Source organism: Hipposideros armiger, unplaced genomic scaffold, assembly GCF_001890085.2.
Source record: "Hipposideros armiger isolate ML-2016 unplaced genomic scaffold, ASM189008v1 scaffold_1118, whole genome shotgun sequence".
In the NCBI taxonomy this organism is placed as follows: domain Eukaryota; kingdom Metazoa; phylum Chordata; class Mammalia; order Chiroptera; family Hipposideridae; genus Hipposideros; species Hipposideros armiger.
Genome location: NW_017732468.1, coordinates 163,271 through 175,819, shown reverse-complemented (window position 1 = coordinate 175,819; position 12,549 = coordinate 163,271). Strand labels below are relative to the sequence as shown.

At 39.7% G+C, this 12,549-nt stretch overlaps 1 protein-coding gene across 1 annotated transcript in view; it reads left to right on the top strand.

Moving 5' to 3' along the window:
- LOC109376395 (metabotropic glutamate receptor 7) overlaps positions 1–12,549 on the top strand; it is a 222,467-nt gene extending 209,918 nt beyond the window's left edge. Inside the window, exon 4 of the mRNA XM_019632314.1 lies at positions 11,532–12,549. Within this exon, the coding sequence (XP_019487859.1) occupies positions 11,532–11,581 (50 nt within the window). The 3' untranslated portion in view covers positions 11,582–12,549. The remainder of the gene's footprint in view (positions 1–11,531) is intronic.

The window sequence follows — 12,549 nt, the reverse complement described above, 5'->3', positions numbered from 1 at the left end:
CACAGATTATGGCTTTACCATTGTCCTGTCCTCCGTCTGGAATGTTCTTCAATGCCTATACCCCTATCACCTAGGCCAGCCTGGAAAATGTCTATAATTACTGCTCAAGACACAGTCCAACACTCCCTCCTCTTTGAAGCTTTTCCTGAGTTCATCAGGCAATATATTTCACCTCCTCCTGTGTGCACAAGTTTCTGATGGCACTTCCTGCCAGGGTTGGAATTCTTCATGTTTACCAGTTTCTGCTCACTCTTTGTTCCAACCATCCTGGCCTTTCAGATGCTAGTCTCAGAGACTGGACCTACTGCTCAGTCTAGGGTCAACTATTTGCATAGCTTCTCCATCGCCTCCTACAAGTCTCTGTCCAAATGCCACTCTCTGAACCTCACTGCCACTCTACCTCGGACAGTGACCTCCACCTCATGGGGTTTGGGATTGTCTGACATTGTCATATAGCTGATCCTTGCTATTCTCAGATTTTGTATTTGCAAACTCGCCCATTTGCTAAAATTGAATTGTAACTCTAAAACAAATACTTGTGCTTTTACGCTCATATGTGGAGATACACAGAGCTGAGAAATATACACATGTCCAAGCTGAGGGCCAACAAGGGACCACTCTGCCTTCTTGTTTTACCTCGTGTGTGGAAACCAGTGTGCTTTTTGAAGTCTATTTAATTCCTGTGTTTCATGTTTTTGTGGGTTATTTTGCTGTTTATACTGCTCTTGCTATGAGTTCAGTGGTAATGAATTAATATATATATATATATATATTTATGTTAAATAAGGTGTCTTTAAACTGAAACACACATAACACAAGGTTATGTCTGGATTGGTTGATGAAAATGTTGTGACCAGAGGCTCACAGGAACCTAAACTTACCTTTCCCCTGTGAGCAATTGTTCAGTATTCACTAATTCAGTGCTTGTGGCAACTGTATAGAATATAACAATGAATAACAAGAATTGGACGCATTTAATTTTTTGTTAATGATCTGTCTCCCCCCCCCACCCGCAAAAAAGGTAAACTCTATAAAAGCAGGGACTCCACTGTATTGCACTATAACATGGCTATATTCCCCTGCCTATCATACTGACACATAGTAGGTGCTCAATAAATGTACTGAACTGCACAGAACCAGGACTTGGTCAAGGATAGAGAGTATTTTTCCCTGCCTTTGTACCACTAGTTTTTAACCAAGCTACTAGCACATTGTGAACTCTCAGTACTAGTTGAATAAATGAATCAAGGGGTGAACGAATGGACTGTGAATCTCCTAGCCCAAAATAGAAGCAAGGCCTGGATTTTAGCCAGAACTTTTCATCCAGGAACGCTAAGCACTACTCCACTATTATTTTATCATGATTGCCTATTTGTAACATCATCCTTAGGGCAGACTTTGATTCACAGCTTCAATCTTGGATGCATCATTGCTCTACATCCATAATATGCTCCGGAATGCTCACATCTGTAATATATTGAAATTGCAAAATACATAAAATCTCTTCAATGCCCAGGCAAAATGCATAACAAGAAAAAGGAGAAATCTTTGATGCCATAATTCAATGCATCCTTTTTTTTCCCAGGCAAAACAAATACGGTCTCAATCACATTACCCAGAGTTTAACGTGGCTAAGCTTTAAGATGTTTCAAAACAGGCTTAGTCTACTTGCTTCAAACACATCTTCTAGGAACCCTGGAGACCTCTGCTTGGTGTTTTACATCTTAAAGTACAAATTAGATTTTTTAAAGAAACACTAGAACTTTTCTTGACTGTTTTCATGGTAGAATTAAAAATTGATCTGTCAATTTCAGCCAGGCAGTTGTGGCCCTCCTTGGATGTTAAAAGAGGGGAAAAGAATGTAGTGGTTTAAAAGTTACAAATGGAATCTGAGGAGTGATAGAAGGGGCTAGCTTTGGATACAAGGGAAAGTGAGGGAAAAAATGGCAAAGTATTATGTCTCTCCTAAGATCCTCTGAGAATTGATAATGACATGACAGAGCAAAAGCCACTCTATAGAACACGAAATAAATATTAAGCACTTCCTATGTGTTGTATAGTTCCTAGGCATTAGGGGAAAATGGCCTCTTCCATCCTGACAGTTACAGTGCTAACACTGCAGACACATGTAAGAAATCAGTGATTCACCCTGGTTAAGTCTATAAGCCAAAAGAAAAGCAGAGAGGCCATGAGAGAGTGCAGCAGGGACACCTAATGTGTCTGGAGGGGTCAGAAAAGACTCCTGGAGCAAGTGGCTTTGGGGATCAACAACCCAGCCAGGAGCAGAAGGCACCAGTTCAGGAGTAAACGTAGCTAGCATTGTAGGGAGGGACGGCAAGCATGAAGATTCTGCTTCAAAACCACTGAGGGCTTCCCAGGGCCTCTCAAATACAGCAAATTCCTGAATAACATTGTTTTGTTCAACATCGTTTCATTATAATGTTGATGAGGAAAAAAAAACATTGCTTCAATCCAAGGCCACTGTCTATGTGGAGTGTGCACATTCTTGCCATGTCTGCGTGGGCTTTCTCCGGGACGCCGGCTTCCTCCGACATCCCAAAGCTGTGCATGTGAGATGAACTGGTGTATCTACAATGTCCCAGTGTGAGTACAGGGGTGTGTGTGTGTGCGCGCGCGCACGCGTGTGCACATGCGCCTGTGCCTGCACCCTGCGCTGGAAGGCCTCCTGTCTAGTGTGGGGTCCCGCCTTGCACCCCGAGCTGCCACTGCCCCAAGAGGCTCCTGCCACCTGTGATCCTGAACTGCAATAAGCTTGCTTTTATTCATCTTTCTTACATGTATGTATCGCTCATGTTTATTGCAATGTTTAATATTAGAAGTGTTTTGGGTCTTTATTTAACAGTTTGGTGATGTTTTGGGGATCAGAAATATGCCATAGGAACTTAACCCTTGTTTATAACAGCCTGTGGTAGAACTGATTTTGTTATACGTTGTTTCACTTAAAGTCAGTTTCCAAGAAACTATCACCTATATTAAGTGAGGACTTACTATACCATTGCCTTCACTTAGCATTCAAGGCCTTTTACAGGACCCTCCAATTAGAAGCTAAGTAACCATAGGAATCATGTCTTGTGCATTACTCAGTTTCCAGTACCTTGAATTTAGTATGACAGCACGCATGCTTACTGATGTAATGACCTAGCCCCTCCTACCCTGCCGTCCGGACCCCAGCACAGTCTGACTCCCCTTCCCAGGCTCCTGGATGGAAACACAGTCCATTGTTACATTATCCTGCCTCCTTCCTACATCCCCATTCTTCATCGCCCAGCCCGAATGCCCATTTCTGAGAAGTCTTCCCAGGTGTAGTACAGGAGTGCACTGCCATTCAAGGCAAAGTTAATTAGCTCTTGTANCTTTTATAAAAATTTGCTATTATTAAATAAGTAGACATTGATTTGCAAATTGAATAAGAGGATGAAAGGGACTCACCATCATCACAAATTTCTGATGTTGTGACTGACATATTAGGTTCAAGTCTGAGTGTGAACTGGTCAGTTTCACACAGTGGAAGTATGAGACGTGACTGCTACATTCTCAAGCTTTACACTCACTGCCCAAGTTAGCCAAGGGGAATATGATCTATTAAACTGAATGCTCTTTGAGGAGAGGGATGTGCCTTAGTCCCTCTATTTCCCCAGCAACCAGTTTTTAACAATCAGTAGACATTTGTTTTATATTGATGGAGCTTTGGTTGACTTCTATTATCTGCAGTAGACTCCAATCCTTCTATCTTTCTAAAGCCAGGATCCCAAAATCCGCAGGCCTTAGGAAACTATGTTTATTCCTGGACAGAGCTTCAGTTCTCAGGCCCTGTGTTTTGCGTACCAGGTTAAGCTGAGTTGAGTTTCAGAAAAGGAAGGAAAGTTAAGGTTCCCTTCATCCCTTTTCTTTGCCTAGGCCAGGGATCCTCTCTGGGTTCCTCCCCTTGGAGCCCACTGAGTCCTCTGATATCTGCACTCACAACAGGAGTCAACTGAACTGGACTTAACAGAATTTGACAGTCATTTCACACAGCACCCTCTCAAATTAAACAAACAACCTAGCTATGGCCTCAAGGATGCTTCCGCATGACAATGGCCCAAAAAGTCCTTGTCTACATCTCATCCTCAAGAAACTATGATGTTGGAGCAATGGTGGCCCTATGAAATGCTTCCTCATCTAGAACCCCACTGTGGTACTGTCTTGGAGCTCCACTTAGGACAAACACAGTCCTAATCATTCCATCAACTCCTAGCTAATATGCTTTTCTGAAATTACTATCCTCTACCTTTTCCTCATTTCCAATCCATCCTCCAGGCTAATGTTGGAGCACTCTCTTTTTTCAAATACTAGTGAACTTCTCACAATTAATCCTAATGTCCAGAAATGTGTATATACAAGATAGGACAATTAAGTTCACAAACTCATCCTAGAAAAAGTGCAACATCCCTCATTGCTGAATATCACTATGGTCACCTTCGAAGTACTCCCCTTGGGAAACTACGCACCAATGCCAGCACCTAGTCTGCCCTTCAAAGCAAATCTGGAACTCTTTTTCTGGAATGGCTATCAGAGCTGCTGTTGTATTATATTTGATGTCCTAAATGTCATCAAAATGCCTTCCTTTCAATATTTCTTTTATCTTTGGGTAAAGAAAGAAATCATTAGGGGTCAGATCAGGTGAGTAGGGAGGGTGNAAAAAAAAAAAAAAAGAAGAGGTTCATAGTAGTTCAGACATGGGCTCTGGAGTCACATGGCCTGGCTCTATCAGCTGTGTGGTCTTCGGAGTTATACTTAACCACTCTGTGTCACTCTTTTCCCATCTGCAAAATAAGGAGAATGAAAGCACCTTCTCAGGAGGTAGATGAGGTGATTTGTCTATATACTTGATGCCATAACTGGGTATACAAAACTCTCTATAAATGTTAACCATTACTATTATTAAGCAAACTTTCTTTAATCGGTCATTTCAAGTAATCCCCTCACTTTCTAATTTCTAAGGTCCCATGATACTTGCCTACTGCATCTCATACTTCCTTCTCTGTACATTTTTCTCACATACACAAAAGAACCTTAATAACTAACTTACTGATTATCATAAGGGGGAGGGAGTAACAAAAGAGAAGGCCTCAGATCGAGACAACACTAAAATGAGGAGAATTATCCCAAGCCTTCAGGACAGCGTGGACCTCAGAACATGGCATTAATGGAAGGCAGCCAAAAAACAGAGAAAATGATTCATTTAGTCACCGAGAGCTGAAAACTGAGACAGCCCATACATGGCATACCAAGAGTGAGGCTTAAAATGCAAACGGATATTGAAAAAGCCCAAAGCCACCCAAGCAGCAGACCAGGCCTACTCGGGGAGGATACCTAAGCTGGGACCACCAGCCAAACCAACAGTCTTGATTCCCTAGTTGGGAAGTGGTTGACAGGTTGGCACCTACATCTGTTCCCAAAAACAACTCCCTGGGCAGAAGGTCATGTAGGGGCCGGCCGAGTGGCCCATTGGTTAAGAGCTGGCTTGGGACTCCAGAGGGCCCTGGTTTGGATCCTACATATGAGGGCCAGTGACACTGCCCTCTACAGTTAAGATGCTGAACAACAGCTCAACCTGGAGCTGGGCTGCCATGAGTCACCAGCAACGGCGTAGGCTGCAGCCCCTGCTACAGTGGGTTGCCATGGGCTACCATGTGTAGCCAGCAGTCAGCGTGAGCGGCCAGCAGCTGCTGTGAGTGGCTGTCCAGAAACCAGCAACTGATCTGCCTCACCTGGGAAAAACGCAATGATGGTGCCAACTTGGGCCAGTGAAGCAACATNACTATGGGTCTGCAGCTCCGATGGCCCATCATCCACTGAACTGCTTCCCTCACTCTATGCTGGTGAAGGGTGCCGTTTACTTTAGGGCTTCCTCTTAATGTGAGTCTGGCCTATGGCTTCATGCTTTATCCTTATTATGGTAAGTAGGGAAAAAAACAAGGAAACACCAACCGCTTGCTGATGGCACATGGTAACCTTCTATAAATGTTAAATGTAACCTGAACATACAATGAATAAGAAGGTGCACATAGCTTACAGACTTTCAAGCCTGGTTTGCGCAGTTAGCATGCTTTAGAGTGACTGGAAGTTAATAGGTGTTAAATAATATTTTGTTAGATGAATGGCTGCAACGATGGACAGGAATTCAGATTTGGGAGATTTTTGCAACTATATGAGACTCAGTGGTGTTTTGGAATCCTGAGTTATTCAACTAATTGATTGTATTTTCACTCCTGCGGAGTTCCTTGTGTCAAGAAGTCCAACTAACTAACATAAGGACAAATAGTCTATCATTCTCCTGGTATATTGTAGTGATAGAGTTGGGGGAGGGGCCAAGGAAATGTAGAAAAGTCAATTATTTCTTAGTTCACAGTGGAGCTTGTAAAATTGTGAATGACTCATTTTTTGGTAATCTTGTTCTTCAGTCTTGTTCTTTTGTATCTTTTTGGCTGAGTAATGTGCTACTCTTAGATGACAGTCAGTGTAAAAAAAGATGTAGGAGAAATCATTATAAAATGAATTACCTTAAAAAACACACACACACAAAATATAGGAAGTTCACTAGCCTTTTTGAAATCCTGAATGAGAATTAACAGTTGAAGGTAACATCTCTTCTGCCATTAAGTCATGGGCTAGGAGCAATTTACCAATGAAACCCACAGGCAGGAAACAGGTCATTGACCACAGGAGCAATTATTAAATGAAGTATTTCCTTTTGTTTAGTAACTGCAAATCGTAATATGAAGAATCCCTCCAGCTGAAATAGGTTTAACCACCACAACTCTGAATTTTGGTTGACAGGGGCAGACACTGTTTGGAATGGATTCAGAGAAAAGTCAGTTTGGACAAAGTCTCAGTGGCCAATCAACCGGTATCCCAAAGTTTGGTTAGCTTTACTAATGACTAAAGTAATATGCAGGATCAAGATTTAAGGAATAACCAAAATGTATTTCAAAAGTATGTTCTCATATAGCACAAAGGGACCTACTGAAAAGGGGGGCTATATAATCATATCGATGTGGGAAACAGTACAAATAGTGTCACAGAGTTACAAACTGACAGCCTAGAGATGCTCTGGTTTCTTTCTTCTGACTTGCTAAATATTTTAATTTGATTTTGAATCCTCTGCTAAAAACAGAATGCCTAATGCCAAGAATAGATCCCAACTCATAATATGTGCTCAATAAATGAAAAATAAATTTTGAAATGATATTTTCAAATAAATGAAAAATGAAATTTTATGTAAAAATATAGAAGTTCAGCTCTTCTTCAAAAAAGAGATATCTGACTGAACTGAGGTGACATCCCACAGTGATTATGCTGTTTAGGTGGGGCAGGTGTTTTGTAACTCATTGTGGTTCATACTGTTCCCTACCATCTTACACCTGGCCCACTTCACTCATATTATGTGCTCAGTCCCCACAAGAAAATTCCCTTAGAGAATCAAAAAGCACATCATTATATGAAAGACTCAGAGATGCACTATACGTACGTGCACATGGGATATATATCTAGCAATAAAGTGTTTGATCAATGATATGCATATCTTCAGTTTTTCTAAATATTTCCAAATCACTGTCCCACGTAACTGTACCAACTTACCAGTGTGGCCAAAAAATTCTCACTTCTTCACACCCTCATCAATACTTGGTATCAGTACACTTACTTTGTAATGGTAGGGGCAAGAAATACTATCTCGTCATTTTAATTTGCATTTCTTTTACCGATGAGGTTGAGTATTTTTCACTCATTCATTTTTCCTCACCTACAAGTTGTCTTTTTATATCTTTAATCCATTAAAAAATTAGAGTGCCTTTTATTTATTAATTTACATAAGTTAAAATATTTTTATATCAATCCTCCGTCAGGTAAATATATTGCAAATAAATTTGCCCAGTCTATAGCTATGTCATTTAACTTTATAAATGATGTTAGTTTTCAGATACCGTCTTGTTATCGGAAAGAATTAGAAAGTAGGGTCCATCAATAAGAAAACAATTATGAAAATTTTGTTATGTTTTTACAAGAAAACAATTTAGTAACCGTGATGACCAAATCAACACAACATCTTAACACCACAATGTTATGTGAAAAACAGGTTGCAAATGGATGCTCACAGAATTATACCATGTTTGCACAATTTAAAAAACACAAAGTAATAATCTATAGTTTATGGGCACTAGGAGTATGAGGCCACCTTGGGAAGGATGCACACCAACATCAGAATACTAGCTTTGGTGAGGAGAAGAGAGGGCTGCAGTGGGGATGGAAAAGTGGGAAGGGCTTCTGCTATGTTCTATTTCCTCTGGATGGATGGAGGGGCACAGGAAGCAAAGATGTCAATATGTCAACATGTGTTATATTCGAGGTTGTGATATACTATTGTTTTCACTTTTTGTGGCTCTTTGAATCACTTCATACACACAATTATACATACATACTTCTATACATGCACATCTAATTTTTTTAAAAGAGCTCAGGAAAACACGTGGTATAATGTCAATGAACCACAGAATTCCTTATTTTAAAAATATAGAAATTAAATGCAGGGTAGGGAAAAGATCCCTATATAATTTTACGTATTCAGTATTTCCTATAATTCAATGTTTCTCATGGACTCTTTTATTTATTTTTTTTCTACACTTCCTGTGATCTGGGTTATAAGTGTGCCTGCCACAGCCCACACTTTCAGAAATGAAATTTTTGTGAGACAAAAAGACTCAGAGAAAATTAAACACAAAACTAGTTAACTGAAGTTAATGTCAAATTGAGCTTGATTTTGACAGACACCAAAAGTGAGTTGGAATGTCTGAGCTTTCTTAAGTAGCGAAGGCACATTAGTAATTCAAAGGCCAGTGTCCGCACGCTTGCCTCATTGTAAACATCAACTATTCAAGATACCTTGCTTTGAGAACTACTGGTGTAGATATCTTTTAAAAATTCAATAGGGGCCATGCCATATATTCATCTTGCTCCTTAAAACTTATAACTTTATAAGAAAAACATTCTAGCTGTTTTAAAATAAAAGTATATTTTCTTAGCAAGTGTTTTACTCCACAACTATTTTGAGCTATGCAATTTTCTTTCCTAGGCCATCAACTACACTACTATTCAAATAAATGAAATTACTGGACAGCATAGGCACTTATTTTATTGACTCATAGGGCTAGGATGGCTTAAATATAAACATCATAAACTTTGGACATTGCTCTGAAAAGTACATAAATTGCCTTTGTAGGGCCTGCACAACCCCATTATCATTTTGCTGCAATGTTCCTGAGCTGTTCTGCAAAGAAACCATGCACGGAGGCTAATCATTTGTATAGAACTTTGTAATTTAAAAAAAACATTTATGCGTTATGTTACCAGATGCAAAACGGGGATATTTCATATGTTCTTGCCACTAACAGCTCACCGGGAGGCAATTATCCTACCCATTTTACAAAGGCTCAGAGAAGTTCAGTGTCGTTGGACTGATGTAGGCCACACCTCAAGGAAGTGATAGAGCTGAATCAGAACCTGGGCATGTCAGCCCAGGCCCCTCCTTTGTGAATGGAGAATCATAAACAGCACTTACCCCAAGGCTACTTGAAAACACAAGTTAATCCATGCCAAGCATCAGTGAATTTCATTATTATCATTTCTAAGTTTTTTAAACATAAGCTCATCTCGATTATAGTGTTATGAAAACTGATGTTCAGCTTGACAATGCAAGGACAATTATTTTCTAACTTACTTATTCTTTCATCAAAGGCTCTTCCTGACTAATAGGTGTTTTAAAGTAAACCTGTTTGAGGAATTTCAAATATGTCTTGCTGTTTTCACGAGACAGTTATGCTTAGGTAGAAAACAATCTTGATTCATCACACAATAGAGGTGGTCTCAGGTATTTGGGTTGGTGTAAGGTTTTGGGTTTGTTGATTTACCCCCTCTTTGTCCTGAGGATAATTAATATGTTGGTATTTGACAAGGTACACTGCGACTATTTCTCGCAACTGCCAGCCAGGGTGTTCTAGCTATGACATTGTAAACAGGCTTCGGAGTCAAAGAAAAATAAAACATCTTTAGCAAGTTGTTCTCCTTCCACTCAAACCAAGCATTTGCTGAAGACAGGGAAGGCTGTGATAACAAAGGAAACTTGCTTAGAGGAATTGGGCATTACTAAATACACGCATTTGAGTGAACACGCATTATGTAATTCTATTCTTCATCTAACTTGGTTAATAAGTGCAATATGCTGTACTAGAGAAATGAGTCTTCAAATCAGAATTTTCCAGAAGGAGTATCCAAATTTTTAACCCAGAAAATAAGATCAGCCTTTTTTGTGTAGTGTACATGTGCATATGTGCATCCGTAACATACTGGTTGCGTTACTCAAAGTTCAGATACAAACTTGCTCTCAGCACGTTATTGTGACGTCTCTGTTCCTCTAAATTCACACTTAAATCCCTACTTTAGAGTTCTGGAAGAATTCTTGCTACTTGTTTGTGTTACATGAACAGTACTATTTAGAATCTAAGATCAGTAAGTAAAACAAATGCTACATGACAGTTACTTGGTGTACAACAGAAGCTGATGAAAAACCACTAAGATTGAGTGAATAAAGAACATTCCACATCACAATGATTGTACTACTCAGTATTAAGAGCTAGAACATAAAACAGAGTCATACCTTGGGATCTTGGTGTCTTTGTTTTCAGCATCAGGAAAGGGTCTGATGTTCTCATCAGCTGCTCATCAGTGCCTAGCCTCATGTCTGGCAGAGGAGAGGCGAGAGACAGACACATATCTACAAATGAATGATTGAATGAATGAGTGAGTGAGTGAAGGTGAGTTCCGAAATCACTGTGCCAAACAGAAAAATAATTTATTCTACATTTAAGGAAAACAAATGTAGGCTGTGTGTGTTAAGACACCTGGAAGATTTAAGTAGCTTCAAACCTTGATGGAAATAGTTCTGTGAATTATCATATACAATTTACTGACGATAAACACTACAAAAGTCAATCTATGGTAGTTTGACTGCGTCAATCAGAACTGGAGAAGGCACTCTGGATGACCCAATCAGCAGTCAACCAAAGTAAAATCCAGTGATGCAAAACAGACCTTTCCTAAGCAAAGGTTATTTATTATGAAAAAGGTCTGGGAGAAGGACACACAACAAAATATACTGCAACCCTTTAAGCTTAGGGGTGACTAATGAGAAAGCATGATAACCACTGATGAATTTACTAATGTTATAAACCATTATAACAGGGGGAGATTGAGGACATCTCAGAATAGAGCCCAGATGAATTGAGAACTGCTGGACATTGAAGATTTTAGTGGAAAAAACCTTAGCAAATAGTCATAGGCATCCAAAGTGATTGGCACGTTCCAAACGGTGCATTGTCCCATCGTGACTGCACCCAAGTCATCACAGATCTAATTCTGCTTCTACCTTTGCCAATAAGGTTACTGCCACAACTGACTCTTTCACCTTTTTCTTTCAGGCCCTGCTGCAAAAAAGAAGTATGTCAGTTATAATAACCTGGTTATCTAACCTGTTCCATTCCATGGAACCACGGAGGAGGAAGACCTCAGTTACTTCGTCATCCAATCTGGCAGAGGACTCTTTTGGTCCTGCCCGCTGCCCATCACTGGAGGAGCATCCCCAGCCAGGAGATCAATGTTAGAGGATCCAAGTGTCCTACACAGCTGCTTTATGAAATATTCTTACTTTATCTTGGCTTAATAAGTCACTGGCATCAGCACTGCCAACTTGGCTGCAATTTTGGACCTTCCCAACCAAAGGGAGTGTTGAGACTCAAGTCCCACCAGACTCTCTAGGATGAAGCACAGAGAGTCACAGTGACTGTTTTGGGGCTGACCTGTCTTTCTACGTATGTACTTCCAGGTTGCAAGGTTTTGAAATTTTCTGTACAGTTTGTGAGGACTTTTGCACTTTACCATCTGATGTTGTACTTTGGTTCACTGTTTGTTTTCGAATGCCATGTTTTCATAGAGCCCTATTCTCTCAGACACGAAATATTGGGGAAATGTTTAAAACAATTGAAAATTGAAAAAGATCTCAGCAGACTAAAAAAAATAATAATAATAAACTTAAACCACGTATGTACATGACTGTATAATTATGATTATAGTACCACTGCAAAACATATTACTTTTCTTTTTTTAAGACAAAACAGATACTTAAAGACCAATAACTGTGCTGATAAACTAGGCCCCACCTATCTATCGTTGGTATCTGATAAGTCACATGAAAGGAAGGTATTGGCTGAACTGAATAGAGGTCTTGATCTTCAGAATGCATGCCAGTAATGTATTTTACAGTACATGTTAATAATATGTTCACTATTTGTATTTGTGTTCTCTTTTATTTTAATTAGGGTATATGAATATTTTGCAATAATTTTAATAATTATTAAGCTATTTGGAAAACAAAAGGATATGGATTTTTCACGTCTTGAGGTTTTGTTCATGCCCCCATGACTGACCAGTGTGATAAGG